The sequence below is a fragment of the Somniosus microcephalus genome, chromosome 7 (genome assembly GCF_052327205.1).
Source record: "Somniosus microcephalus isolate GS21.2 chromosome 7, FLI_Smic_1.0, whole genome shotgun sequence".
Taxonomy (NCBI): domain Eukaryota; kingdom Metazoa; phylum Chordata; class Chondrichthyes; order Squaliformes; family Somniosidae; genus Somniosus; species Somniosus microcephalus.
In genome coordinates this window covers 69,275,884-69,302,027 of record NC_140993.1, presented here as the reverse complement: position 1 = coordinate 69,302,027, position 26,144 = coordinate 69,275,884, and the positions used below count along the sequence as shown (strand labels likewise).

The 26,144-nt window shown below is 46.8% G+C and overlaps 1 protein-coding gene across 3 annotated transcripts in view; it reads left to right on the top strand.

Annotated features, from left to right (window-relative positions):
• Positions 1-26,144, top strand: part of tbrg4 (transforming growth factor beta regulator 4) — a 51,445-nt gene that overhangs the window by 5,458 nt on the left and 19,843 nt on the right. For 2 of the 3 annotated variants that reach the window (XM_085992549.1, XM_085992548.1), the window contains exons 2-5: positions 20,137-20,606; positions 22,074-22,397; positions 23,692-23,863; positions 25,612-25,769. In XM_085992549.1, the coding sequence (XP_085848675.1) occupies positions 20,190-20,606; positions 22,074-22,397; positions 23,692-23,863; positions 25,612-25,769 (1,071 nt within the window). In that variant the 5' untranslated portion in view covers positions 20,137-20,189. Of the gene's footprint in view, positions 1-11,238; positions 11,263-20,136; positions 20,607-22,073; positions 22,398-23,691; positions 23,864-25,611; positions 25,770-26,144 lie in introns of those variants that run through there. The other variant, XM_085992550.1, reaches the window with a different exon arrangement.

Sequence of the window (26,144 nt, the reverse complement as noted above, 5' to 3'; positions counted from 1 at the left end):
TGGAAGATGACCAGCAATGCATCTACTATTTCTAGGGCCACTTCCTTAAATACCCTAGGATGTAGATTATCAGGCCCTGGGGATTTATCGGCCTTCAATCCCGTCAATTTCCCTAACACCATTTCCCTACAAATACTGATTTCATTCAATTCCTCCCTCTCATTAGACCCTATGTTCCCCGACATCTCTGGGAGGTTATTTGTGTCCTCCTTTGTGAAGACTGAACCAAAGTATGTATTTAATTGGTGTACCATTTCTTTGTTCCCCATTATAAATTCCCCTTATTCTGACTGCAAGGGACCTACGCTTGACTTCACCAATCTTTTTCTCTTCACATATCTATAGAAGCTTTTACAGTCAGTTTTTATGTTCCCTGCAAGCTTACTCTCATAATCTATTTTCCCCCTCTTAATTAATCCCTTTGTCCTCCTTTGCTGAATTCTAAACTGCTCCTAATCCTCAGGTTTGCTGCTTTTTCTGGCCAAATTATATGTCCTCTCCTTGGATCTTATGCTATCCCTAATTTCCCTTGTTAGCCACGGTTGAGTCACCTTTTTTGTTTTATTTTTATGCCAAACAGGGATGAACAAATTCTGTAGTTCATCCATGCGATCTTTAAATGTTTGCCATTGCCTATCCACCGTCAACCCTTTAAGTAACGTTCTCCAATCCATCCTAGCCAACTTGTGCCTCATACCATCGTAATCGACTGAGCATCCACAGCCCTCTGAGGTAGAGAATTACAAAGATTCACAACCCTCTGAGTGAAGAAATTTCTCATTTCAGTCCTAAATGGCCAACCCCTTATCCTGAGACTATGAATTCTAGTTCTTGACTCTCCAGCCAGCATCGACCCTGTCAACCCTCGAAGAATTTTATATGTTTCAATGAGATCACCTCTTATTCTTCTAAACTCCAGAGAATATAGATCCATTCTACTCGATCTCTCCTCATAAGACAACTCTCTCCTCCCAGGAATCAGTCGAGTGAACCTTTGTTGCACCCCCTCTAAGACAAGTATATCCTTCCTGTACACACTACTCCAGATGTGGTCTCACCAAAGCCCTATATAATTGCAGAAAACTTTTATACTGCAACCCCTTTGCAATAACGGCTAACATATCATTTACCTTCCTAATTGCTTGCTGTACCTGTATGTTATTCTTTCTGTCATTCGTGTACGACACTCAAATCCCTCTGAATCCCAACATTTACTCGTGTCTCACCTTTTAAAAAAATATCCTCCTTTCCATTCTTCCTACCAAAGAGGATAATTTCACACCTCCCCACATTATACTCTATCTGCCACCTTCTTGCCCAATCACTTAACTGGTCTATATCCCTTTGAGCCTCTATGTCCTCCTCAAGCTTACTTTCCCACCTAGCTTTATATCATCAGCAAACTTGGACATATTACACATGGTCCCCTCATCTAAGTCATTGATATAGATTGTAAATGGCTGAGGCCCAAACACTAATCCTTACGGCACTCCACTAGTTACACCCTACCACCCTGAAAATGACCCGTTTATTCCTACTCTCTTTTCTGTCTGTTAACCAATCCTCAATCCATGTTAATATATTACCCCCAATCCCATGAGCCCTAATCTTGTGTAACAACCTCTTTTGTGGCACTTTATCGAATGCCTTCTGAAAATCCAAATATACTACATCCCCCTGATCAATTCTGCTAGTTACACCCTCAAAAAGCTCTTAATAGATTTATCAAACACAGTTTCTCTTTCATAAAACCTGCCTAATCATTGTGATTTCTAAGAGCCCTGTTACCATGTCCCTAATAACAGATTCTAGCAATTTCCCTACTAATGTCAGGCTAACTGGCCGATAATTACCTGTTTTCTCGCTCCCTCCTTTCTTGAACAGCGGGGTTACATTTGCTACCTTCCCATCCACGGGGACTGTTCTCGAAAATAGTGAATTCTGGATGATCAAAATCAATGCATCCACCATCTCTGCAGCCACCTCTTTTAGAACCCTAGGATGTAGGCCAACGGGTCATGGGGATTTGTCGGCTTTTAGTCAACACCTGTCTGCACTTCTGCTTTAAATTAGATCTGCCATATGACTACTCAATTCACCAGTCTGCCTATGTCTTATGAACTGGTGCTGCATCTTCTTTCTGTGAAACTGTTTTAAGATGGCTTTCCCAAAAATGTTGTGTTCTTATGGTATCAGAAATAAATCCTCATCATTAATAGGAAATGCACAATGGGTTGATTGGCATTTGAAAGACCGGTCTGGGTTATTAGTCATGGTAACCAAACCGGCCACAAGCTGTGAGCCTTGCCCCTTGTTTCTTTTCCATTCAGGGCTTCCTGCATAGAGTGGCACCATCTCAACATGCAGTCGCCATTCAGCTGGGACCCATTCCTAGGACAAATAGGGGCGATGCCAAGGGGAAGGGGGATACCAGCAGGGGAAGGGGGTGGGGATACCAGCAGCACCAGGGCAAGGGGGTGGGGATACCAGCAGCACCAAGGGGAAGGGGGTGGGGATACCAGCAGTGCCAGGGAGAGGGGGTGGGGAAACCAGCAGCACCAAGGGCAAGGGGGTGGGGATACCAGCAGCACCAGGGCAAGTGGGTGGGGATACCAGCAGTGCCAGGGGGATGGGGTGGGGATACCAGCAGTGCCGGGGAGAGGATACCAGCAGTGCCAGGGAGAGGGGAGAGGATACCAGCAGTGCCAGGGAGAGGGGATGGGATACCAACAGCACCAGGGCAAGGGGGTGGGGATACCAGCAGTGCCAGGGAGAGGGGAGTAGATACCAGCAGCACCAGGGCAAGGGAGTGGGGATACCAGCAGTGCCAGGGGGAGGGGATACCAGCAGTGCCAGGGAGAAGGGAGGGGATACCAGCAGTGCCAGGGAGAAGGGAGGGGATACCAACAGCACCAGGGCAAGGGGGTGGGGATACCAGCAGTGCCAGGAAGAGGGGAGGGGATACCAGCAGTGCCAGGGAGAAGGGAGGGGATACCAGCAGCACCAGGGCAAGGGGGTGGGGATACCAACAGCACCAGGGAGAGGGGGGGTGGAGGTGCCACGAGCATCGGGGCAGGGGTTACGGATATCAACAGGATCAAGCGGGGGTGCGGAGGATACAAGTATATAAAAAGGAAGAGAGTAGCTAAAGTAAATGGTCCTTTAGAGGATGAGACTGGGGAATTTATAATGGGAAACAAGGAAATGGCAGAGACTTTGAACAAATACAGGAAACTTTGTGCTGTTGCTATCCGAACCAATGGGACTGGCTACTGACGTTTTTTAAAAGCCACTGATAGACCAGCGTCATGTTATCAGATAGAGCTTTTCATCACAGTATCTGACCACAATCCTGTTGCTCAGCAGCAGCTTGCAAACACTCGGCCCGTGGCTTGGAAGCGTCTCTGAAGCTGTTGCTAAGATACAGAGACACTTTCTAGAGCCTGCCATGTCTGATCACAAATACTGTTGCTCAGCAACAGCTTGTAAACACTCGGCCCAGTAGCTTGGAAGCGTCTCTGAAGCTGTTGCTAAGTGACAAAGATGCTTTCCAGAGCCTGCCTGTGAAAAGCAGAAAAAAAACCTAACCAAAACGGCTGCTGATTTCTGCCGTTAGATCAAAGTTGCCGGACATTCAACTTCCGGATAGCACAAAGTTTCCTGTATATTGAATCTGTCTTCACGGTAGAAGACACTAAAAGTATCTCAATAATAGTGGAAAAATCAAGGGGCGAAAGGGAGGAACTTAAAACAATCATGCTAACTAGAGAAAAAGTACTAAGCAAACTAATGGGACTAAAGGCTGACAAGTCCCCTGGACCTAATGGCCTGCATCCTAGGGTCTGAAAAGAAGTGGCTGCAGAGATAGTGGATGCGCTGGTTGTAATCTTCCAAAATTCCCTGGATTCTGGAGAGGTCCCAGCGGATTGGAAAACCGCAAATGTAACGCCCATATTCAAGAAAGGCAGGAGACAGAAAGCAGGAAACTATAGGCCAGTTAGCCTAACATCTGTCATTGGGAAAATGCTCAAATCCATTATTAAGGAAGTAGTAGCAGGACATTTAGAAAATCAAAATACAATCAAGCAGAGTCAACATGCTTTTATGAAAGGGAAATCGTGTTTGACAAATCTATTTGAGTTCTTTGAGGATGTAACGAGCAGGGTGGATAAAGGGAAACCAGTAGATGTAGTGTATTTGGATTTCCAAAAGGCATTCGATAAGTTGCCACATAAAAGGTTATTGCACAAGATAAGAGGTCATGGTGTTGGGGGTAATATATTAGATTTGATAGAGGATTGGTTAAATAACAGAAAACAGAGTCGAGATAAATGGGTCATTTTCAGGTTGGCAAACTGTAACTAGTGGGGTGCCACAGGGATCAGTGCTGCGGCCTCAACTATTTACAATCTATATTAATGACTTCGATGAAGGGACTGAGTGTATTTTAGCCAAATTTGCTGATGATACAAAGATAGGTGGGAAAGCAAGTTGTGAAGAGGACACAGAGTCTGCAAAGGGATATAGATAGGTTAAGTGAGTGGGCAAAAATTTGGCAGATGGAGTATAATGTGGGAAAATGTGAAGTTATCCACTTTGGTAGGAAGAATAGAAAAGCAAAATATTATTTAAATGGAGAGAGACTGCAGAATGCTGCAGTACAGAGGGATCTGGGTGTCCTCATACATGAAACACAAAGTTAACATGCAGGTACAGCAAGTAATTAGGAAGGCAAATGGAATATTGGCCTTTATTGCAAGAGAATGGAGTATAAAAGTAGGGAAGTCTTGCTACAGCTGTACAGGCCGTTGGTGAGACCACACCTGGTGTACTGCGTACAGTTTTGGTCTCCATATTTAAGGAAGGATATACTTGCATTGGAGGCAGTTCAGAGAAGGTTCACTCGGTTAATTCCAGAGATGAAGGGGTTGTCTTAGGAGGAAAGGTTGAGCAGATTGGTCCTCTACTCATTGGAGTTTAGAAGAATGAGAGGTGATCTCATTGAAACATATAAGATTCTGAGGGGGCTTGACAGGGTAGATACAGGGAGGATGTTTCCCCTCGTGGGGGAATCTAGAACTAGGGGGCATAGTTTCAGAATAAGGGGTCTCAGATTTAAAACGGAGATGAGGAGGAATTTCTTCTCTGAGAATTGTGAATCTTTGGAATTCTCTACCCCAGAGAGCTGTGGAGGCGGAGTCATTGAATATATTCAAGGCAGAGATAGACAGATTTTTGAAAAACAGGGGAATCAAGGATTATGGGGCGCGAGCAGGAAAGTGGAGTTGAGGCCAAGATCAGATCAGCCATGATCTTATTGAATGGCAGAGCAGGCTCGAGGGGCCGAATGGCCGACTCCTGCTCCTATTTCTTGTGATATCTACAGCATAACAGCAACAACTTGCATTTATATAGGGTGTTTAACATAGTAAAACATCGCAAGGAGCTTGATCAAATTTGACACCGAGCCATTTAAGGAGATATTAAGACAAATGATCAAAAGGAGGCCATTCGGCTCATCGAGTCCGTGCCGGCTCTCTGTAGAGCAATCCAGTCAGTCCCATTCCCCCGCTCTATCCCCGCAGCCCTGCAAGTTTATTTCCCTCAAGTGTCTATCCAATCTCCCCTTGAAAAAATTGAGTGTCTCCGCTTCTACCACTTCCATCGGCAGCGAGTTCCAGGTCCTCACCACTCGCTGCGTAAATTTTTTTCCCCTCACATTCCCCCCTGTATCTCTTGCCCAAAACCTTAAATCTGTGTCCCCTAGTCCTTGTACCATCAACTAGTGGGAACAGCCTTTCCCCATCTAGCCTATCCAAACCCATCATAATCATGTACACCTCTATCAAATCACCCCTCAACCTCCTTTGCTCTAATGAAAACAAATCCAGCTTCTCCAACCTGTCCTTGTAGCTAAGATCCCCCATCCCCGGAACCATTCTGGTAAATCTCCTCTGCACCCTCTCAAGGGCCTTCACATCCTTCCTAAAGTGTGGTGACCAGAACTGGACGCAATACTCCAGTTGTGGCCTAACCAGCACTTTATAAAGGTTCAGCATTACTTCTCTACTTTTGTAGTCAATACCTCTATTTATGAAGCCCATGATCCCATATGCTTTGTTAACCACTCTCTCAATATGTCCTGCCACCTTCAGGGACCTATGCACATTAACTCCAAGGTCCCTCTGTCCCTGCACACTCTTTAAAACTGTGCCATTAAGTGTATATTGCCTCTCCCTGTTCCTTCTGCCAAAATGCATCACCTCACACTTCTCTGTATTAAATTCCATTTACCACTTGTCTGCCCATTCTGCTAGCCTTTCTATGTCCTGTTGCAGTCGATTGGTATCATCCTCACTGTTTGCCACACCCCCAAGTTTGGTGTCATCGGCAAATTTAGAAATTCTACTCTGTATCCCAATATCCAGGTCATTTATATATATCAAAAAAAGCAGTGGCCCCAGCACTGACCCTTGGGGAACACCACTGTCTACCATCCTCCAGTCTGAAAACAGCCATTTACCACAACTCGCTGTTTTCTGTCCTTAAGCCAATTCCTTATCCAAGCTGCCACTGACCCACCTATTCCATGAGCCTCAATTTTGTTAACCAGTCTTCTATGTGGTACTTTGTCAAATGCCTTCCAAAAATCCATGTAGACAACATCCATTGCATTCCCTTCATCAATCCTCTCTGTTACTTCATCAAAAAATTCAATTAGATTAGTCAAACACGATCTGCCTTTTACAAACCCGTGTTGGCTCTCCTTAATTAGCTTAAACCTCTCCAAATGCCCGTTAATTTTTTCCTTGATTATTGTTTCTAAAACTTTACCCACCACTGATGTTAAAATGTAGTTACTAGGATTGTCCTTGCACCCTTTCTTGAACAATGGTGTTCCATTTACCACTTTCCAATCCTCAGGCACCTTTCCTGCATCTAGGGAAGATTGGAAAATTATGGCAAGCCCTTCTGCTATCTCCTCCCCCAATTCCGTTAGCAACCTGGGATGCAAGCCATCTGGACCAGGCGACTTGTCCACTCTAAGCATACCCAGCCTTTCTAGTACATCCTGTCTATCAATTTTCATCCCTTCCATTGCTTTTTTCCACTTCGAGCGATATTTTGTCAGCATCCACCTCCTTAGTAAACACCGATACAAAGTACTCATGGAGTATTCTAACCATGCCCTGCGCCTCTAAGCATATATCACCTACTTTGTCTCTAAAAGGCCCCTCCCCGCCTCTTACTACCCACTTACTGTTTACATGCCGGTAGAAGATTTTGGGGTTCCCTTTTATGTTAACCGCCATTCTACTCTCATATTCTCTCTTTGCCAATCTTATTTTCATCTTCACACCCCCTCTCAACTTGTTGTATTTGGTCTGGTTCTCCCTTGAAGAATTCACCTGACATGCATCATACACCCTCTTTTTTTGTTTTATCAGCTTCTCTATCTCCCTCGTCATCCAAGGAGCCCTTGCTTTGGTTCCCTTACCCTTCCCTCTTGTTGGAATGTACCTAGCCTGTACTTGGAACATCTCCTCCTTAAAGATCACCCATTGTTCCGTTACAGTTTTTCCTGTCAGTCTTTGGTTCCAATTTACCCTGGCTAGATCCTTTCGCATCCCATTGAAGTTAGCCCTATTCCAGTTTAGAAGTTCCACTCTAGATTGTTCCTTGCTCCTCTCCATTGCTAATCTAAATCTTATGATACGATGATCACTCGTACCCAAGTGTTCTCCCACAGATACTTGGTCGACCTGGCCCACCTCATTCCCCAGCACCAGATCCAGCAATGCCTCCTTCCTAGTTGGGCCAAGAACATATTGGTCAAGGAAATTCTCCTGAACACATTTCAGAAATTCCTCCCCCTCCTTTCCCTTTACCCTAGCATTATCCCAATCGATATTTGAGTAATTAAAGTCCCCCAATATCACCACTCTATAGCTCTTGCATATCTCTGCGATTTCCCTGCAGAATTGCTCCTCTACCTCCCTCTCACTATTTGGAGGCCTGTAGAATACCCCCAATAGTGTGATCATACCCTTTTTGCTCCTTAACTCTAACCAAATGGATTCTGTCCTTGTCCCTCAAGAACATCCCCTCTTTCCAACACTACAATGTCTTTCTTAATCAACACTGCCACCCCACCTGTTTTTTCCTTCCCTATCTTTTCTGAACACCTTGTACCCATGAATATTAAGTGCCCAGTCCTCACCATTTTAAGCCACATTTCTGTTATTGCCACAGCATCATATTGCCACACAGCTAATTGTGCTTGTAGCTCACCAACCTTATTCACCACACTTTGTGCGTTTATGTACATGCATTCTAAACCCATTTTTGAATTTTTCATAGTCTTTCTTAGTCTGCTCCTATCTAATATGGTACTACTACTGCCTCTAGTACTATCTTCTCTAGTACTATCCAACACACTCTTTTATGCACCTTATTCCTCCTCTTCTCCTATATGCTGGTGCCCATCCCCCTGCCATGCTAGTTTAAACCCTCCCCAACAGCACTAACAAACACAAGAATATTGGTCCCGGTTGTAGAGCTGGAGAGGGTTACAGAGATAGGGAGGGGTGAGATAATGGAGGGATTTGAAAACAAAGATGAGTGTTTTAAAATCAAGGCATTGCTGGACTGGGAGCCAATGTAGGTCAGTGAGCACAGGGGTGATGGGTGAATGGGACTTGGTGCGAGTTAGTATATGGGCAGCAGAGTTTTGGATGAGCTCAAGTTTAAGTAGGATGGAAGATGGGACTGTGGCCAGGAGAGCATTGGAATAGTCAAGTCTAGAGGTAACAAAGACATGGATGAGGGTTTCAGCAGCAGATGAGATGAACCGAGGCGGGGCAAAGTTGGGTGATGTTATGGAGGTGGAAATATGTTGTCAGAAGCTTATCTCAGGGTCACATACGACAACAAGTTTGCGAACGGTCTGGTTCAGCCTCAGACAGTTGCCAGGGAGAGGGATGGAGTTGGTGGCTGGGGAACCAAGTTTATGGCGGGGACCGAAGACAATGGCTTCGGTCTTCCCAATATTTAGTTGGAGGAAATTTCTGCTCATTCCAGCACTGGATGTTGGAGAAGCAGTGGGACAAATTAAAGACAGTGGATGCGTTGAGAGGTAGAACTGGGTGTCATCAGCGTACATGTGGAACCTGACATTTTTTCGGATGATGTCACAGAATGGCAGCATGTAGATGAGAAATAGGAGGAGGCCAAGGATAGATCCTTGGGGGACCCCAGATGTAATGGTGCAGGAACCGGAAGCGAAGCCAGTGCAGGTGATTCTCTGGCTATGACTGGCTAGAAAAGAATGGAACCAGACCAGGCAGTCCCGACGGAGAGGCGTTGGAGGAGGATGGTGTGGTCAACTGTGTCAATGGCTGCAGACAGGTCGAGAAGGATGAGGAGGGATATTTTACCACAGTCAGTCACATAGGATGTTATTTGTGTCTGATTAGAGCTGTTTCAGTACTGTGGCTGGGGTGGAAACCTGATTGGAGGGATTCAAACATGGAGTTGTGGGAAAGATGGGTACGGATTTTAGAGGTTACAAAACAATCAAGGACTTTGGAGAGGAAAGGGAGGTTGGATATGGGGCAGTAGTTTGCAAGGACGGAAAGGCCAAGGGTAGGTTTTTTGAGGAGAGGGGTAATGACGGCAGATTTGAAGGGGAGAGGGAACTGTTAATATCAGCTAACATGGGGGTCAGGAAGAGAAGTTGGGTAGTCAGAAGTTTGGTGGGAATAGGATCGAGGGAGCAAGAGGTGGGTCTCATGGACAAGATGAGCTCAGAGAGGGAATGAGGGGAGATTGGAGAGAAACTGGAGAAAGATGCGAGTTCAGGGCTAGGGCAGGGGGGAACCTTAGGGGATGTTTGGCCTGGTGGGCTAGGGGAAGGGAAAGCAGTGGCAGGAAAAAGAAAATAAAGAAAGACTTGCATTTATATGGCACCTTTCACGGCCACCAGACGTCCTAATGAGGTAGTCACTGTTGTAATGTAGGAAACGCGGCAGCCAATTTGTGCACAGCAAGCTCCTACAAACAGCAATGTGATAATGACCAGATAATGTTTTTTTAGTGCTGTTAATCAAGGGATAAAAAACACTGGAGATAACTCCCCTGCTTTTCTTTGAAATAGTGCCATAAAATCTTTTACGTCCGCCTGAGAGGGCAGATGGAGCTTTGGTTTAACGTCTCACCTGACAGTGCAGCACTCCCTTACCACTGCACTGGAGTGTCAGCCTAGATTTTTGTGCTCAAGTTCCTGGAGTGGGACTTGAACCCACAACCTTCTAACTCCAAGGCAAGGGTGCTCCCAACTGAGCCACAGCTGACATTGTGGCAGTGAACTGACACAGAGGCAGCTGAACGGATGGTCTCATTCATAGTGAGAAAGAAGTCCATGAGCTCCTTGCGCTCGATGGAGGTGAGGGTGGAGGAGGCAGTGGAGAGGGGTTTCAAAAGATGATTTGTAGTGGAGAAGAGAAGCCGGGGGTTATCTTAGCATTCTAGGATGATCCTGGAATAGTGAGCAGTTTTGGCAGAGGAGAGCAGGACCCGACAATGCTCTATGTGGTCCAGTCAGATCTGGTGATGAATGGCTAAGCTATGTTGTCTGACATAAACATAGAAACATAGAGATAGGAACAGGAGTAGGCCATTCGGCCCTTCGAGCCTGCTCCGCCATTCAATGAGATCATGGCTGATCTTTGTCTGAGATCATAGCTGATCTTACCAGTTCAGTACCCCGTCCCCGCCTTTTCTCCGTAACCCTTAATCCCCTTAGCCTTCAGAAATATATCCAATTCTCTCTTGAAAATATTTATTGAATTAGCCTTCACAGCCCTCTGTGGCAGGGAATTCCACAGGCTCACCACTCTTTGAGTGAAGAAATTCTTCCTCATCTCTGTTTTAAATGATTTGCCCGCTATTTTTAGACTGTGGCCCCTGGTTCTGTGCTCCCCGGCCATTGGAAACATTCTCTCTGAATTCAGCCTGTCCAGGCCTGCCATAATTTTATATGTTTCGATGAGATCCCCTCTCAATCTTCTAAACTCCAGTGAGTACAAGCCCAAACTATTTAATCTCTCTTCATAGGTCATTCCCGCCATTCCAGGTTTCAGCCTGGTGAATCGCCGTTGCACTCTTTCCATGGCAAGAACATCCTTCCGCAGATGGGGCGACCAAAACTGTACACAATACTCCAGATGCGGTCTCACCAGCACCTTGTACAGCTGTAGTAAGGTATCCCTATTCCTATACTCGAACCCCCTTGATATGAAGGCCAACATACCATTTGCCTTCTTAATCGCCTGTTGCACCTGCATGCTCTCCTTCAGTGACTGGTGCACAAGAACACCCAGGTCCCTCTGCACTTCCCCATCTCCCAATCTATTGCCATTTAGATAATAATCTACCCTCCTGTTTTTACCCCCAAAGTGGATAACCTCGCATTTATCCACATTATAGTGCATCTGCCACGTATCCGCCCATTCCCCCAACCTGTCCAAATCGCACTGTAGCCTCCTGACATCCTCATCAGAGCCCACCCCTCCTCCTAGTTTAGTGTCGTCAGCGAATTTGGAAATATTGCATCCAATTCCCTGATCCAGATCATTTATATATATTGTGAACAGCTGGGGTCCCAGGACAGATCCTTGCGGCACCCCGCTGGTCACTGCCTGCCACTCCGAAAACGAGCCATTTATTCCAACTCTCTGTTTTCTATCCGCCAGCCAGTTCTCTATCCACGTTAATACTTTGCCCCCAATTCCATGAGCCTTAATTTTGCATGATAATCTTTTGTGTGGAACCTTATCGAAGGCTTTCTGGAAGTCAAGGTACACCACATCCACTGGCTCTCCCCCATCTATTTTACCAGTTACTTCCTCAAAAAATTCCAGCAGATTAGTCAAACACGATTTACCCTTTGTAAATCCATGTTGACTCTGTCCGATCCTTTCCCCATTTGTCAAGTGCTCCGCTATTTTATCCTTAATAATGGACTCTAGCATTTTGCCCACAACCGATGTAAGGCTTACTGGTCTATAATTCCCTGCTTTCTCTCTACCCCCCTTTTTAAATATTGGGGTAACATTAGCTACCCTCCAATCCACGGGTACTGTTCCCGAGTCAATGGAGTTCCGGAAGATGATCCTTAGAGCATCTGCTATCTCCAGGGCCACCTCCTTAAGTACCCGAGGATGTAGTTTATCAGGCCCCGGGGATTTGTCGGCCTTCAGTCCCCTCAACTTACCCAACACCATATCCCTAGAGATACTAATTTCTGTCAGCTCCTCCCTCTCATTAGTCCCTATGTTTGCCGATATTCCTGGGAGGTTATTTGTGTCCTCCTTTGTGAATACAGAACCAAAGTATGAGTTTAATTGGTCTGCCATTTCCTTATTCTCCATTATATATTCTCCCGAATCGGACTGCAAGGGACCGACTTGGGATTTTACCAGTCTTTTCCTCCTGATATACCGATAAAAGCTTTTGCAGTCTGTCTTTATGTTTGCTGCAAGTTTACTTTCGTATTCTATTTTCCCCTTCCTGATTAATCCCTTTGTCCTCTTTTGCTGTATCCTGTACTGCCCCCAATCTTCCGGTCTGGTGCTTTTTTTTGCCAGTTGATATGCCCTTTTTTTTGATTTTATGCTGTCCCTAATTTCCCTCGTTATCCACGGTTGAGTCACCTTTTTAGGTTTATTTTTATGCCAAACCGGTATAAACATGTTCTGGAATTCTTCCATTCTATCTTTGAATGCTTGCCATTGTCTATCCACTGTCAATCCCCCCAGAAACACCACCCAATCAATCTTACCCAATTCCCGTCTCATACCCTCGTAATTCCCTTTATTTAAGTTCTGGACCTTAGTCTCTGATTCAATTTCCTCACTCTCCATCTCGACTGAGAGCTCGATCATATTATGATCGCTCTGACCCAAGGGGCCTCGTACAAGAAGATTGCTGATAAGTCCCTTCTCATTGCACAATACCCAGTCTAAAATGGCCTGATCTCGAGTCGGCTCCTCGACATATTGGTCCAGATAACCGTCCCGAAAACATTCCAGGAATTCCTCCTCCTCAGAATTTTTACTAATTTGGGTAGTCCAATCAATATGTAAATTAAAGTCACCCATGATGACAGCTGTGCTCTTATCGCACGCTTCTCTAATTTCCCTTTTTATGCCTTCCCTCACCTCCATATTACTATTTGGAGGCCTATATATCACACCCACTAACGTTTTCCTCCCCTTGCTATTTCTCATTTCTACCCATACAGATTCCGTTTCATCCGAGTTAATATCCTTCCTTTCCATTGCATTAATCCCCTCCTTTACCAGCAATGCTACCCCACCTCCCCTACCTTTTTGCCGATCCTTCCTAAATATTGTATATCCCTGGATGTTAAGTTCCCAGCCTTGCCCACCCTGCAGCCACGTTTCTGTAATCCCAATCAAATCATACTTGTTTACCTCTATTTCCACAACTAATTCATCCACCTTGTTCCTAATGCTTCTAGCATTAAGATACAAAGCCTTCAGGCTTGCTTTTTTCACACTCTCATTATGAATTAGTTTGGCCCTTTGTGTTTCTCTCCTTTGCTTATTGCTTCTCACCTTTCTACCATCTATTTCTGACTTCATATGACTTCCCTCTTTTCCACTACCTAGGTTCCCATCCCCCTGCCAAATTAGTTTAAATCCTCCCGAACCGCCCTAGAAAATATTACCCCGAGGACATCGGCTCCCTCACAGTTCAGGTGTAGACCGTCCCCTTGGTACAGGTCACTCCTCCCCAAGAACTGGTTCCAATGCCTCAAGAATTTAAATCCCTCTCCCTTGCACCACTGCTCAAGCCACGTATTTAGCTTATCTATCTTACTCTCTCTAAACTTATTAGCTCGTGGCACTGGTAGCAATCCAGAGATTACTACCTTTGAGGTCCTACTTTTCAATTTAGCTCCTAACTCCCTAAATTCAGCTTGTAGGACCTCCTCCCTCTTTTTACCTACATCGTTGGTACCTACATGTACCACGACAACTGGCTGATCCCCCTCCCCCTTCAGAATGCTCTGCACCCGCTCCGAGACATCCTTGACCCTTGCACCAGGGAGGCAACATACCATCTTGGAGTCTCGGTCTCGGCCACAGAAACTCCTATCTATCCCCCTTACAATTGAATCCCCTATCACTATAGCCCTATCCCTCTTTTTCCCGCCCTTCTGTGCAGCAGAGCCAGTCATGGTGCCCTGAACCTGGCTGCTGGTGCCTTCCCCTGATAAGTCATCTCCCCCAACAGTACCCAAAACGGTAAACCTGTTTTGGAGGGAGATGACCGCAGGTGACTCCTGCACTACCTTCCTGCCTTTACCCTGCCTTTTGGTCACCCATTTACTGTCTGAGCTAGCCTTTACCTGCGGTGTGACCAACTCACTGAATGTGCTATCCACAACATCCTCAGCATCGCGTATGCTCCAGAGTGAGTCCATTCGCAGCTCCAGCGCCGCCATGCGGTCCGCTAGGAGCTGCAGCTGGACACACTTCCTGCACACATAGTTGTCAGGGACAGTGTCCCTGATTTCCCACATGGCACAGGAGGAGCATGACACGGGTCTGAGCTGCCCTTCCATGACTTAACCCTTACAATACCTTTTTATTTACTACGATTTAGCTTAATTATTGAATTCTACTTAGAATAAGTTTGTGAAAGTACTCACCAACCAGTCACCTACCTGTTTTCTGGTGTTGTATTTTCACTGCCGCCTCCTGTCCTGGAACCTTTTCCACCTAGGTTAGGCTCCTGAAATAAAATAAATTGAACCTACCTTTTCAACTTCCCCTAACCCCTAAAAGGTTAGAGGAGGTGGAAGGGTGGGAGACACTACACTGTAGTGTTTCGGGTTTAGCAACAGCTCCACCTATATAAGAGTTACTGGCCTCCTGCTCTCCCGACTGCACCAGCTGCTCCCTGGTGACGTCACACACTGATTACTATTTACCCCTCTCCTCTGCTGTTGATTTGGTGCGCCTCGCAACTGCCGCCGGTTTTTAAGCCGGGCTCCTCCTCGCTGCTCTCTGCTGCTCCGAGTGGTCGGGCCTCGCAACTGCCGCCGGTTTTTAAGCCGGGCTCCTCCTCGCTGCTCTCTGCTGCTCCGAGTGGTCGGGCCTCGCAACTGCCGCCGGTTTTTAAGCCGGGCTCCTCCTCCGCTGCTCTCTGCTGCTCCGAGTGGTCGGGCCTCGCAACTGCCGCCGGTTTTTAAGCCGGGCTCCTCCTCGCTGCTCTCTGCTGCTCCAAGTGGTCGGGCCTCGCAACTGCCGCCGGTTTTTAAGCCGGGCTCCTCCTCGCTGCTCTCTGCTGCTCCGAGTGGTCGGGCCTCGCAACTGCCGCCGGTTTTTAAGCCGGGCTCCTCCTCGCTGCTCTCTGCTGCTCCGAGTGGTCGGGCCTCGCAACTGCCGCCGGTTTTTAAGCCGGGCTCCTCCTCGCTGCTCTCTGCTGCTCCGAGTGGTCGGGCCTCGCAACTGCCGCCGGTTTTTAAGCCGGGCTCCTCCTCGCTGCTCTCTGCTGCTCCGAGTGGTCGGGCCTCGCAACTGCCGCCGGTTTTTAAGCCGGGCTCCTCCTCGCTGCTCTCTGCTGTTTCCTATGGACCTAAGGGAGCAGCAATGGGAGCTGTACCAAGGGGAATGGAGGGAGGAGACAGCAGAAGTGCCGGGGAGTGGGGTGTGGGGAAGGTTGGGGATTGGGATACCAACAGTGCTAGAGGAAGGGGATTGGGATACCAACAGTGCCAGAGGAAGGGGATTGGGATACCAACAGTGCCAGAGAAAGGGGATTGGGATACTAACAGTGCCAGAGGAAGGGGATTGGGATACCAACAGTGCCAGAGGAAGGGGATTGGGATACCAACAGTACTAGAGGAAGGGGATTGGGATACCAACAGTACTAGAGGAAGGGGATTGGGATACCAACAGTGCTAGAGAAAGGGGATTGGGATACCAACAGTACTAGAGGAAGGGGATTGGGATACCAACAATGCCTGAGAAAGGGGATTGGGATACCAACAGTGCTAGAGAAAGGGGATTGGGATACTAACAGTGCCAGAGGAAGGGGATTGGGATACCAACAGTGCTCGAGAAAGGGGATTGGGATACCAACAGTACTAGAGGAAGGGGATTGGGATACCAACAATGCCTGAGAAAGGGGATTGGGATACCAACAGTGCCAGAGGAAGGGGATTGGGATACCAACAGTGCTAGAGAAAGGGGATTGGGATACCAACAATGCTCGAGGAAGGGGATTGGGATACCAACAGTGCCAGAGAAAGGGGATTGGGATACCAACAGTGCTCGAGGAAGGGGATTGGGATACCAACAGTGCCAGAGAAAGGGGATTGGGATACCAACAGTGCCAGAGGAAGGGGATTGGGATACCAACAGTGCCAGAGGAAGGGGATTGGGATACCAACAGTGCTAGAGGAAGGGGATTGGGATACCAACAGTGCCAGAGGAAGGGGATTGGGATACCAACAGTGCCAGAGGAAGGGGATTGGGATACCAACAATGCCTGAGAAAGGGGATTGGGATACCAACAGTGCTAGAGGAAGGGGATTGGGATACCAACAGTGCTAGAGGAAGGGGACTGGGATACCAACAGTGCCAGAGGAAGGGGATTGGGATACCAACAGTGCTAGAGGAAGGGGATTGGGATACCAACAGTGCCAGAGGAAGGGGATTGGGATACCAACAGTGCCAGAGGAAGGGGATTGGGATACCAACAATGCCTGAGAAAGGGGATTGGGATACCAACAGTGCTAGAGGAAGGGGATTGGGATACCAACAGTGCCAGAGGAAGGGGATTGGGATACCAACAATGCCTGAGAAAGGGGATTGGGATACCAACAGTGCCAGAGGAAGGGGATTGGGATACCAACAGTGCTAGAGGAAGGGGATTGGGATACCAACAGTGCCAGAGGAAGGGGATTGGGATACCAACAGTGCCAGAGGAAGGGGATTGGGATACCAACAGTGCCAGAGGAAGGGGATTGGGATACCAACAATGCCAGAGGAAGGGGATTGGGATACCAACAGTGCTAGAGGAAGGGAATTGGGATACCAACAGTGCCAGAGGAAGGGGATTGGGATACCAACAATGCCAGAGAAAGGGGATTGGGATACCAACAATGCCAGAGGAAGGGGATTGGGATACCAACAGTGCCAGAGGAAGGGGATTGGGATACCAACAGTGCTAGAGGAAGGGGATTGGGATACCAACAATGCCAGAGGAAGGGGATTGGGATACCAACAATGCCAGAGGAAGGGGATTGGGATACCAACAGTGCCAGAGGAAGGGGATTGGGATACCAACAGTGCCAGAGGAAGGGGATTGGGATACCAACAGTGCCAGAGGAAGGGGATTGGGATACCAACAGTGCCAGAGGAAGGGGATTGGGATACCAACAATGCCAGAGGAAGGGGATTGGGATACCAACAATGCCAGAGGAAGGGGATTGGGATACCAACAGTGCCAGAGAAAGGGGATTGGGATACCAACAATGCCAGAGAAAGGGGATTGGGATACCAACAATGCCAGAGGAAGGGGATTGGGATACCAACAATGCCAGAGGAAGGGGATTGGGATACCAACAGTGCTAGAGGAAGGGGATTGGGATACCAACAGTGCTAGAGGAAGGGGATTGGGATACCAACAGTGCTAGAGGAAGGGGATTGGGATACCAACAATGCCAGAGGAAGGGGATTGGGATACCAACAGTGCCAGAGGAAGGGGATTGGGATACCAACAGTGCTAGAGGAAGGGGATTGGGATACCAACAATGCCAGAGGAAGGGGATTGGGATACCAACAGTGCCAGAGGAAGGGGATTGGGATACCAACAGTGCCAGAGGAAGGGGATTGGGATACCAACAATGCCAGAGGAAGGGGATTGGAATACCAACAATGCCAGAGGAAGGGGATTGGGATACCAATAGCACCATGGGGGATACCAACAGTGCCAGGGGAAGCGGGGATGGAGTTACTTACAAGGGTGGGGGGGGGGGGCCGGTTGCGGTTTGGGGGTACCAGCAGTGCATAGGGTGGGTGTGGGGGGGAATAGAATGGAGATACCAGTAATCCTAGCTCAGCCACCTGCCATCACAGCGTCCAACAGGTTCTTGACTGATTCCAGGGCCATTGCCTCTATACTGAAGTTCATTCGTGTGAAAAATAACTTCCTGATAGCGTAGTGGTTGTGTTGCTGAACCAGTAATCTAGAGGCCACGGAACATGCGTTCAAAACCCAACACGATAGTTTGAGGATTTGAATTCTGTTTTTTAAAATAAATAGCTGGAGATAAAAAGCTGGCATCAGTAAAAGTGACCATGAAGCTGTCGAATTGCTGTAAAAACCCAACTGGTTCACTATTGTCCTTTAGGGAAGGAAATCTGCCGTCCTCACTTGGTCTGGCCTATATGTGATTCCAGACCTACACCCACGTGGGTGACTCTTCACTGCTGTCTGAAGTAGCCTAGCAAGCCACTCAGTTGAAATTAGGGATGGGCAAAAATGCTAGCCTTGCCAGTGATGCCCACATCCCGAGAATGAAAAAAATAACATCAGCCCTTTGAGCCTGTACCCTCTTATGCTCCAGCCCCAGTGGAAGTGGTCTTTCAGATTTACATTTTCTATTCTGCTTATTATTTTATTCAATCACACCGCACATGTGCAATGGTTATCTTAATCATTTCACTCCATTGCTGTACCTGGGCCATCCCATTGCTTCACTGTTGCTCACTCCTGAACACCTTGAAGTTTTAATTCATACACCAGTTTGGCTTAGTGGGAGAACCCTGGGTCAGATGGTTGTCATTTCAAGCCTCACTTCAGGATTTGAGCACATGATTTAGGCTGATACTCTAGTGCAATACCAAGGGAGTGCAGCATTGTTGGAGATGCTGTCTTTTGGATGAGGCATTTGGAAGGCCCCATCTACCTTCTCGGGTGGACATTAAAGATCCCATCGTATTATTCGAAAGAGAACACAGGAGCTCTCCTGGTGTCCTGGCCAACATTGTTCCCTCGGTAAAAGCAACAAAAAACAAATTAACTGGTCATTCATTTCTGCTGTGTGTAGGATTTTGCAGGAGGAGAATGGCTGCACACTACTTATGTCAGATTGTATGAAGCCTTGGTCAGACCCCGTCTGGAGTATTGCATGAGTTTTGGGCACTGCACGTCAGGAAAGATACAGGAAACTTTCTGGTATCCGGCACTGACGGGACCGAGCTGGTGCCGTACCATCAAAACTGCCGTAGAAACCAGCGCTAATGTTAAAACATACGGAGCTTTTGAGCTCCGTGTGAATCAACAAACCCTGTTGCTTAGCAACAGCTTCAAAACAGTCGGCCGCAGCTTAAAAGCGTCTCTGTAGCTAAGCAACAGCTTCAGCTAGACCTTGCAGAGCCTGACTGGAAAAAAAAAGCAACGAGAAGTAAAAAAACTTATAGGAAACGGCTCCTGAATTTTGCCGGTAGATAGAGCTTTCCGGACATTTAACCTCCGGTTAAACGAACCAAAATGATACCTGAGCTTAAAGGTTGCATAAAACTTAGCTTGTCTTCCCTTGAGTTTATAAGGTGGAGGGGTGATCTAATCGAGGTGTTTAAAATGATAAAGGAATTCAATAGAGTGGATACTGATGAGCTATTTCCTCTGGTGGGGGAATAGAAAACAAGGAGATATAATCTTAGAATTAGAGCCAGGCCATTTAGGAGGGAAATCAGGAAGCACTTTTTAATACAAAGGGTAGTCGAAATCTGGAACTCTTTCCACCTTCTCTAAAAAGGCTGTGGATACTGGGTTAATTGAAATTTTCAAGACTGAGATCGATAGATTTTCATTAGGTAAGGGTATCAAGGGATATCTAGCAAACAAGACTACATGGAGTTGAGGTACAGATCAGCCAATATCTGATTGATTGGCAGAACAGGCTTGAAGGGCTGAATAGCTGCCTTCTGTTCCTATGTTAAGTACTATGAGACATTTTAACATGATGAGCCATTACTCTAAACGTGTGTATTCACTTTAATGTCGCCATCGCAATTTCTGTTTTTGCTTTAGGTGTCGTGAGATGTGACGTTAAAGGTGTTTTTATCCACTTCTTGGCAACAAAGATGGCGGCTCGGCTTATCCGCAGATGCACGCGGCACCTGGGTGCTTCATTCCTCACTGTGCCGGCCCCTGCCACTGTGCTAACTCCCTGCAGACGGAGCAGGGCAGAACCATACCAGTCACTGGCGTTGCTGGTTGGCGTCCACACGTCTGCTCGCTGTCACCCACCAGACTCATCTCCCGCCGCCGAGCAGACTTACACCCACCAGCCGGAGCGTACGGAAGTGGACGAGCTGATCGAGTCGGCCTCGAGCACGGAGGAGCTCCTGCAGATTCCCTCGGGCCGAAAGGTCACCGGGAACCAAGCGGCTGCGCTGCTCATCCGTGTGTGCCGCCAGGTGGTGGAGCAGAAACTGGAGACGCAGGGTGTCACAGGAGACAGGCGCTTCCAGCATCTGTTGAACACTGTCGACAGCCAGGTTAGTGGTTTTCTTTTCATGTGAAATTTGTGCTCATCAAGTGCTCAGAGTCGTTAACAACAGTAGAATATTATGTTGTGTTTTCGGTGCATTGGTTTAGGAAGGATGATTGGTACGGTAGTGTAGTGGTTATGTTACTGGACTAGTAATCCAGAGTCAAATCATGGCAGTTTGAGAATTTGAATTCAGTTTTTAAAAATCTGGAAATAAAAAGTTGGTAGTAGTAAAAGTGACCATGAAGCTGTCAGATTGTCATAAAAACCCAACTGGTTCACTAATGTCCTTTAGGGATAGAAATCTGATGTCTGTCCTATATGTGACTCCAGTCCCACACCAACGTGGTTGACTCTTAATTGCTCTCTGAAATGGCCTAGCAAGCCACACCGTTGTAGTAGGGCAACTAGGGAAAGGCAATAAGTGCCGGCCTTGTTAGCGACACCCACTTCCCAAGAATGAATTTTTAAAAATGTGCGTGGAAGTCAGGATCATGATGCGGTTGGAGTCTCGCATGAATAATCAGACTCTCATACACTCTATTTCTCACACACTCACCCACACTCCCTCACTCTCACATTCTCACTGTTTCTCTCTCACACATGCACACTCTCGCTCTCTGTGTCGCGCGCGCTCACTCACACACTCTCGCACTCAGTCTCTCACTCTCACTCTTCTCTCTCACTCTTCTCACTCTCTCTCCCCCATTCTCCCCCCTCTTCCCCCTCTCACACTCACACTTGCACACATTCTCACACTCGCTCTCTTTCACACACTCACCCTCACACTTTCTCTCTCACCCTCCCACACACATTCACGCTGTCGCTCTCTATCACACACTATCACACTCTCTTACTCTCACACACTCTCAAACACACGTGCACACTCACACTCCCTTCGGTTCTTGCATTCTTTCCCTGTCGGACTGTCCCACAAGACGGTAAAAATGGGTTAATTAAGAACATATTCACAAACTATCAGGGATTCTTTCTGCTCGACTAGGCTGTGAAAGACTTACATAGGGCAGTGACCCAGCCCTGCGTGATCTCTCTGTACGGTTAGGACCCAGTAAATTTCCTTGACTCCTCTGAATCGAAGCAACAGCACCAAATTACCCAGACTCCCAAAGCAGCGGCTGCCAGCTTACTCTTCATTGTACCAATAACCTCAGTGTGTCATTGTATTCTCTTGTAAGTACCGTGTAACACACTGTACAGCAATGTCACAAAATGTATGTAAGGACTCTGGGGGTAAAAGAGAAGCAGTTGGATACTGTGGGTGGTGAGGCTGTATGCGCTTCCCTCTGGGCTGAAATCAGATCGTGCAATATAACATCAACCATTTCACAGTTATACTGCCACCCAATGTGGAAATGAAGTACTACAGCATATTCCCAAGGCGGATCTCCTGCTGATCCTGGCCCTCACACCCAACTGGTTGTGTGACCTCTGATTTAAACGGTTTTTCTTTCAGATTTCTGCAGTGTGGAATGGGAACCTGGTCGGCCTGCTGCGGAGCCTCTTTGTGATCAGACTGGATGCCAACAACCGCGTCCTACGGTCCATTGAAAACGAGGTTCACTGGCGGTTGAGGCGCTTGACCTTTAAAAACCTCACCTCGCTGGCCGACTACTACACCACCTATGCACGGACAGATGGGCAGAAAGTGCTGCTTAGCGACATAATAAAAAATGTGGAACTGCGGTGGACGGAGGTCACAGATGGAAAGACTGTGGCCACGTTGATGACGAAGCTCGGACACCTGTCGAGTGCACTGATGGACAGACTGGAGGATAAGGTATACACGACCCACATGGTGTGTTTTATCAGCAACACAACAATGTTGCACCCCAGTAATATTGTGTTATGTTATACTCAGTAACACACAAGTTATATATAGATGTGCTATTGCATGATATATGCGTTATATACTGGAGCGTTGCACCCAGGAACACATGGTGTGTTGTATACTGAAGTATTACATGCATTTAAAGGGAAGCTAGATAAGTACATGAGGGAGAAAGGAATAGAAGAATATGTTGATATGGTGAGATGAAGTAAATACAGTGGGAGGAGGCTCGTGTGGAGCATAATCACTAGCATAGACTAGTTGGGCCAAATGGCCTGTTTCTACGCTGTAAATATCTGTGTAACACACACTGTTCCATACTGGAGCGTTGCACTCTATAACACGTGGTGTGTTAGATACTGGAGGGATGCGCCCAGTAACACATGATGTGTTATATACTGTCTGCTCACAAATGAAGAGTGGGCACTTAGGCAGTGTACTGCAGGACAGCTGGCAGCGATCTACTAATTCACCAAGAGTGTTCAGTCAGGAGAAAACTGATGTGGGGGAGGGAAACGCATAGCAAAAAATGGAATTGGAAGAATCTACAGGAGAGGCAATAGCAAGTAGAAACTTGCAAGGGATTCCGAGACCCATCTGGTCCCAGAGTTTGAGAAATATCATGCATTACTCTATCTTTCAGACCCTCCAGCAGTTCTGCCAAATGTCTATCCACTTTGCTTTTGAATTAGCAGACTGCTCCTACATTCACCAGCATCTGTGTGAAATACTTAAACCTCACCTACCTATTCACGGCTCAGCTGTCAGGCTTGGCTCAGTGGTAGCAAGTCCCGGAGACTTGAGCATATAATCTAGGCTGACAGCTCAGTGCAATACTGAGGGAGCGCAGCACTGTTGGAGGTGCCGTCTTTTGAATGAGGCGTTAAACCTAGTCCCCATCTGCCCCCTCAGGTGGATGTAAAAGATCCTATGGCACTATAGGAAGACGAGCAGGGGCGTTCTCCCGGTGAATTGGCCAACATTTAGCCATCAACCAACGTTACTAAAACAGATGATCAGGTCATTATCTCGTTGCTGATTCTGGGACCTTGCTGTGTGCAAATTGGCTGCCTTATTTCCTACATTACAACAGTGCCTACATTTCAGAAAGTACTTCATTTTCTGTAAAGCTCTTTGGGATGTCCTGAGTTCGTGAAAGGTGCTATATGAATGCAAGTTCTTTTCTTCTGAGTCTTTGCAAAGTGTGCATTTTGACTGTACATCTGTCAACTTTATGTTTCAGGGCTTGGAACTGGCTGAGTATTTCACTCCCGATGACACAAGAAAGGTGACGCTGGCCTTGGCGATGCAGAATCGACGCTCCATTCCCTTGCTCCGTGCCCTCTCATACCACTTCATGCAGAAGCATTTTGACCTGAAGACTGGAGTACTGATTGACATGGCGTTTGCTTACGGTTAGTGAAAGTCCGAAGTCCCTGACTGATGCAGTGCACAAACTAGGACCAAAACAAGCTAAATGTTCCTTGTGACAGCGCCTACAGTGTTTAACAGATGGACAGAAAGCACTGCAGGCGCAGGAATTCAGAAATAAAAACAAAATGCTGGAGACACACAGTAGGTCCATCAGCATCAGGGTGCAAACCTTTCATAAGCAGTTCTGTGTTCCGATGAAAAGTGTACAATCAAAAAGTTACAGCGGCCTTTTTTGCTGAAGGACCTGCTGGCGTATTTCCAGCGATTCAGATGGTTTTATAATAAATGATGATTGACTCCTGGGAGTTATTTCCCGAGGTCACTAGATATTGATCAGGAGCAGGAACCCTGGCTGAATTCCTCCCTCCCCTCCATACTTACTGGAGGTATTCTCAGCCCAACTGAAGCACCCCAGTTCTGAGTTGACTGAGATGAGCAAATGCAAAAGAAACGGTAACCATCTTGATATATGTAGCTGAGTATCTCGCTGGGTAGTGTGTTTAGTATGTTAAAGGCGCTATATAAATGCAAGTTGTTGTTGTACTCACAGCCGCTAACTGAGCTCGTCCTGCTGATTTAGAATTAGATGGACTGTGCCACGTAACTTTATCGCACTTATCTTCCATGTAAACCACCAATTAAAATAATTTTTTTTTAGATGTACTTGGGGATAAAAATCATCTGATCTCTAATCATGTTTGATAATCATAGGGTGTACAGGAGCAGACGTGGACTCGAGAGGGAAGGTGAGCAGCCAGTTTAGATTGAATTATACATAGAGAGTAGTGAATATATGGCGAGGTGGATGGTGTCATCAGATTCAACAAGGAACTAGATGGACATTTGACAGGAAGCAACTGAGGGGTACAAGGGAGATGTATTGGAACAAGATCAACTATTCGCCTTCTCAAGTGTGCTCTGCCATTTTGTTAGTCGTGGCAATTCTTTATCGTTTTAATCTCAATTCTCTGCCCTTTCTTCATATCCTTTAATACCCTTACTTCCCAATTAAACAGCTATCTCTATTTTCACCACATCAGTTGACCTTGTCTACGATCTTCTGGAGCAATGCATTCCACATTCTCCAATCCCTTTGTGTGAAGAGATTTTACTGGATTTTCCTTTAACCAGCTTAACTCGATTGCTGGAGGAACGCTCCCTATCCACCCTGTCGATTCTCTTTGTTATTTTAGATACCTCGCTCAGATCACCCCCTTAATTTCATCCAGAGCAGAGTATGGTATTTGTTTGAGCTTTGGCTCCAGCCAGACTGCCCACAATCCTGCTTGCCCCTCCATTCTTACCTCTTTTTAAATGTGACTGTATATTTTCTCTGCACCTAGCTTGTTCTTTTAAGGCCTACCTGGGTCAGGCTGCACTAACAGCCCAGTAAAGAGGATGCAGAAATTGTGAGCGAGCTGCTGCAGTGGCTCTGCTGATGGTTTTGGGAAGCTATATAGTTTGACTCTGTCATGTTTCTTCACCCACCCTGTGAGGAAGTGTCTTGGCCATGATTGACAGCACCCCATAGCAATGCAGCAACATTGAGAACTATGAAGAAGCCTGAAGTAAAAAAGAACTGCCTGAAGTGGGGGTCTGGAGTACATCATCATATTGGAACGTTTTTTAAAAACAAATGTTTTATCTACTTTCCCCCAAAATATTCCTTCATCAAATAAAACATAGGAGCTACGGGAAAGTTTTCATTTGCCTTTTGATGTTCCCGCAGGGAAGCTGAATTTCCAGCAGACGCAGGTTTTCCAGCGGTTAGCAGCCGAGCTTCTCCCCAGGGTACCGGAGCTGAGCCCCATTGACGTCATGCGATGCACAAAGTCATTTGCTTACCTGAAGTGGCTCAATCTGCCTCTGTTTGAGGCTCTGGCACAGGTGAGGTAGCAAAGATTAACATAGACATTGGAGCTTTCTCTTTAAAGCCAAGTTCCACCCCCCTATCTGTGTTATGTTAGTTGGTCATAGCTAGGGCAGTGGTTGGGGCATTACAGTGCACCAGGTCAAAAATGGGGATGTTCGCTGATGACTGCACGGTGTTCAGTGCCATTCGCAACTCCTCAGATAATGAAGCAGTCCATGCCCGCATGCAACAAGATCTGGACGACATTCAGACTTGAGCTGATAAGTGGCAGGTAACATTCGCACCACACAAGTGCCAGGCAATGACTATCTCCAACAAGCGAGAGTCTAACCATCGTCCCTTGACATTAAACGGCATTACCATCACCGAATTCCTCAAAATCAACATTC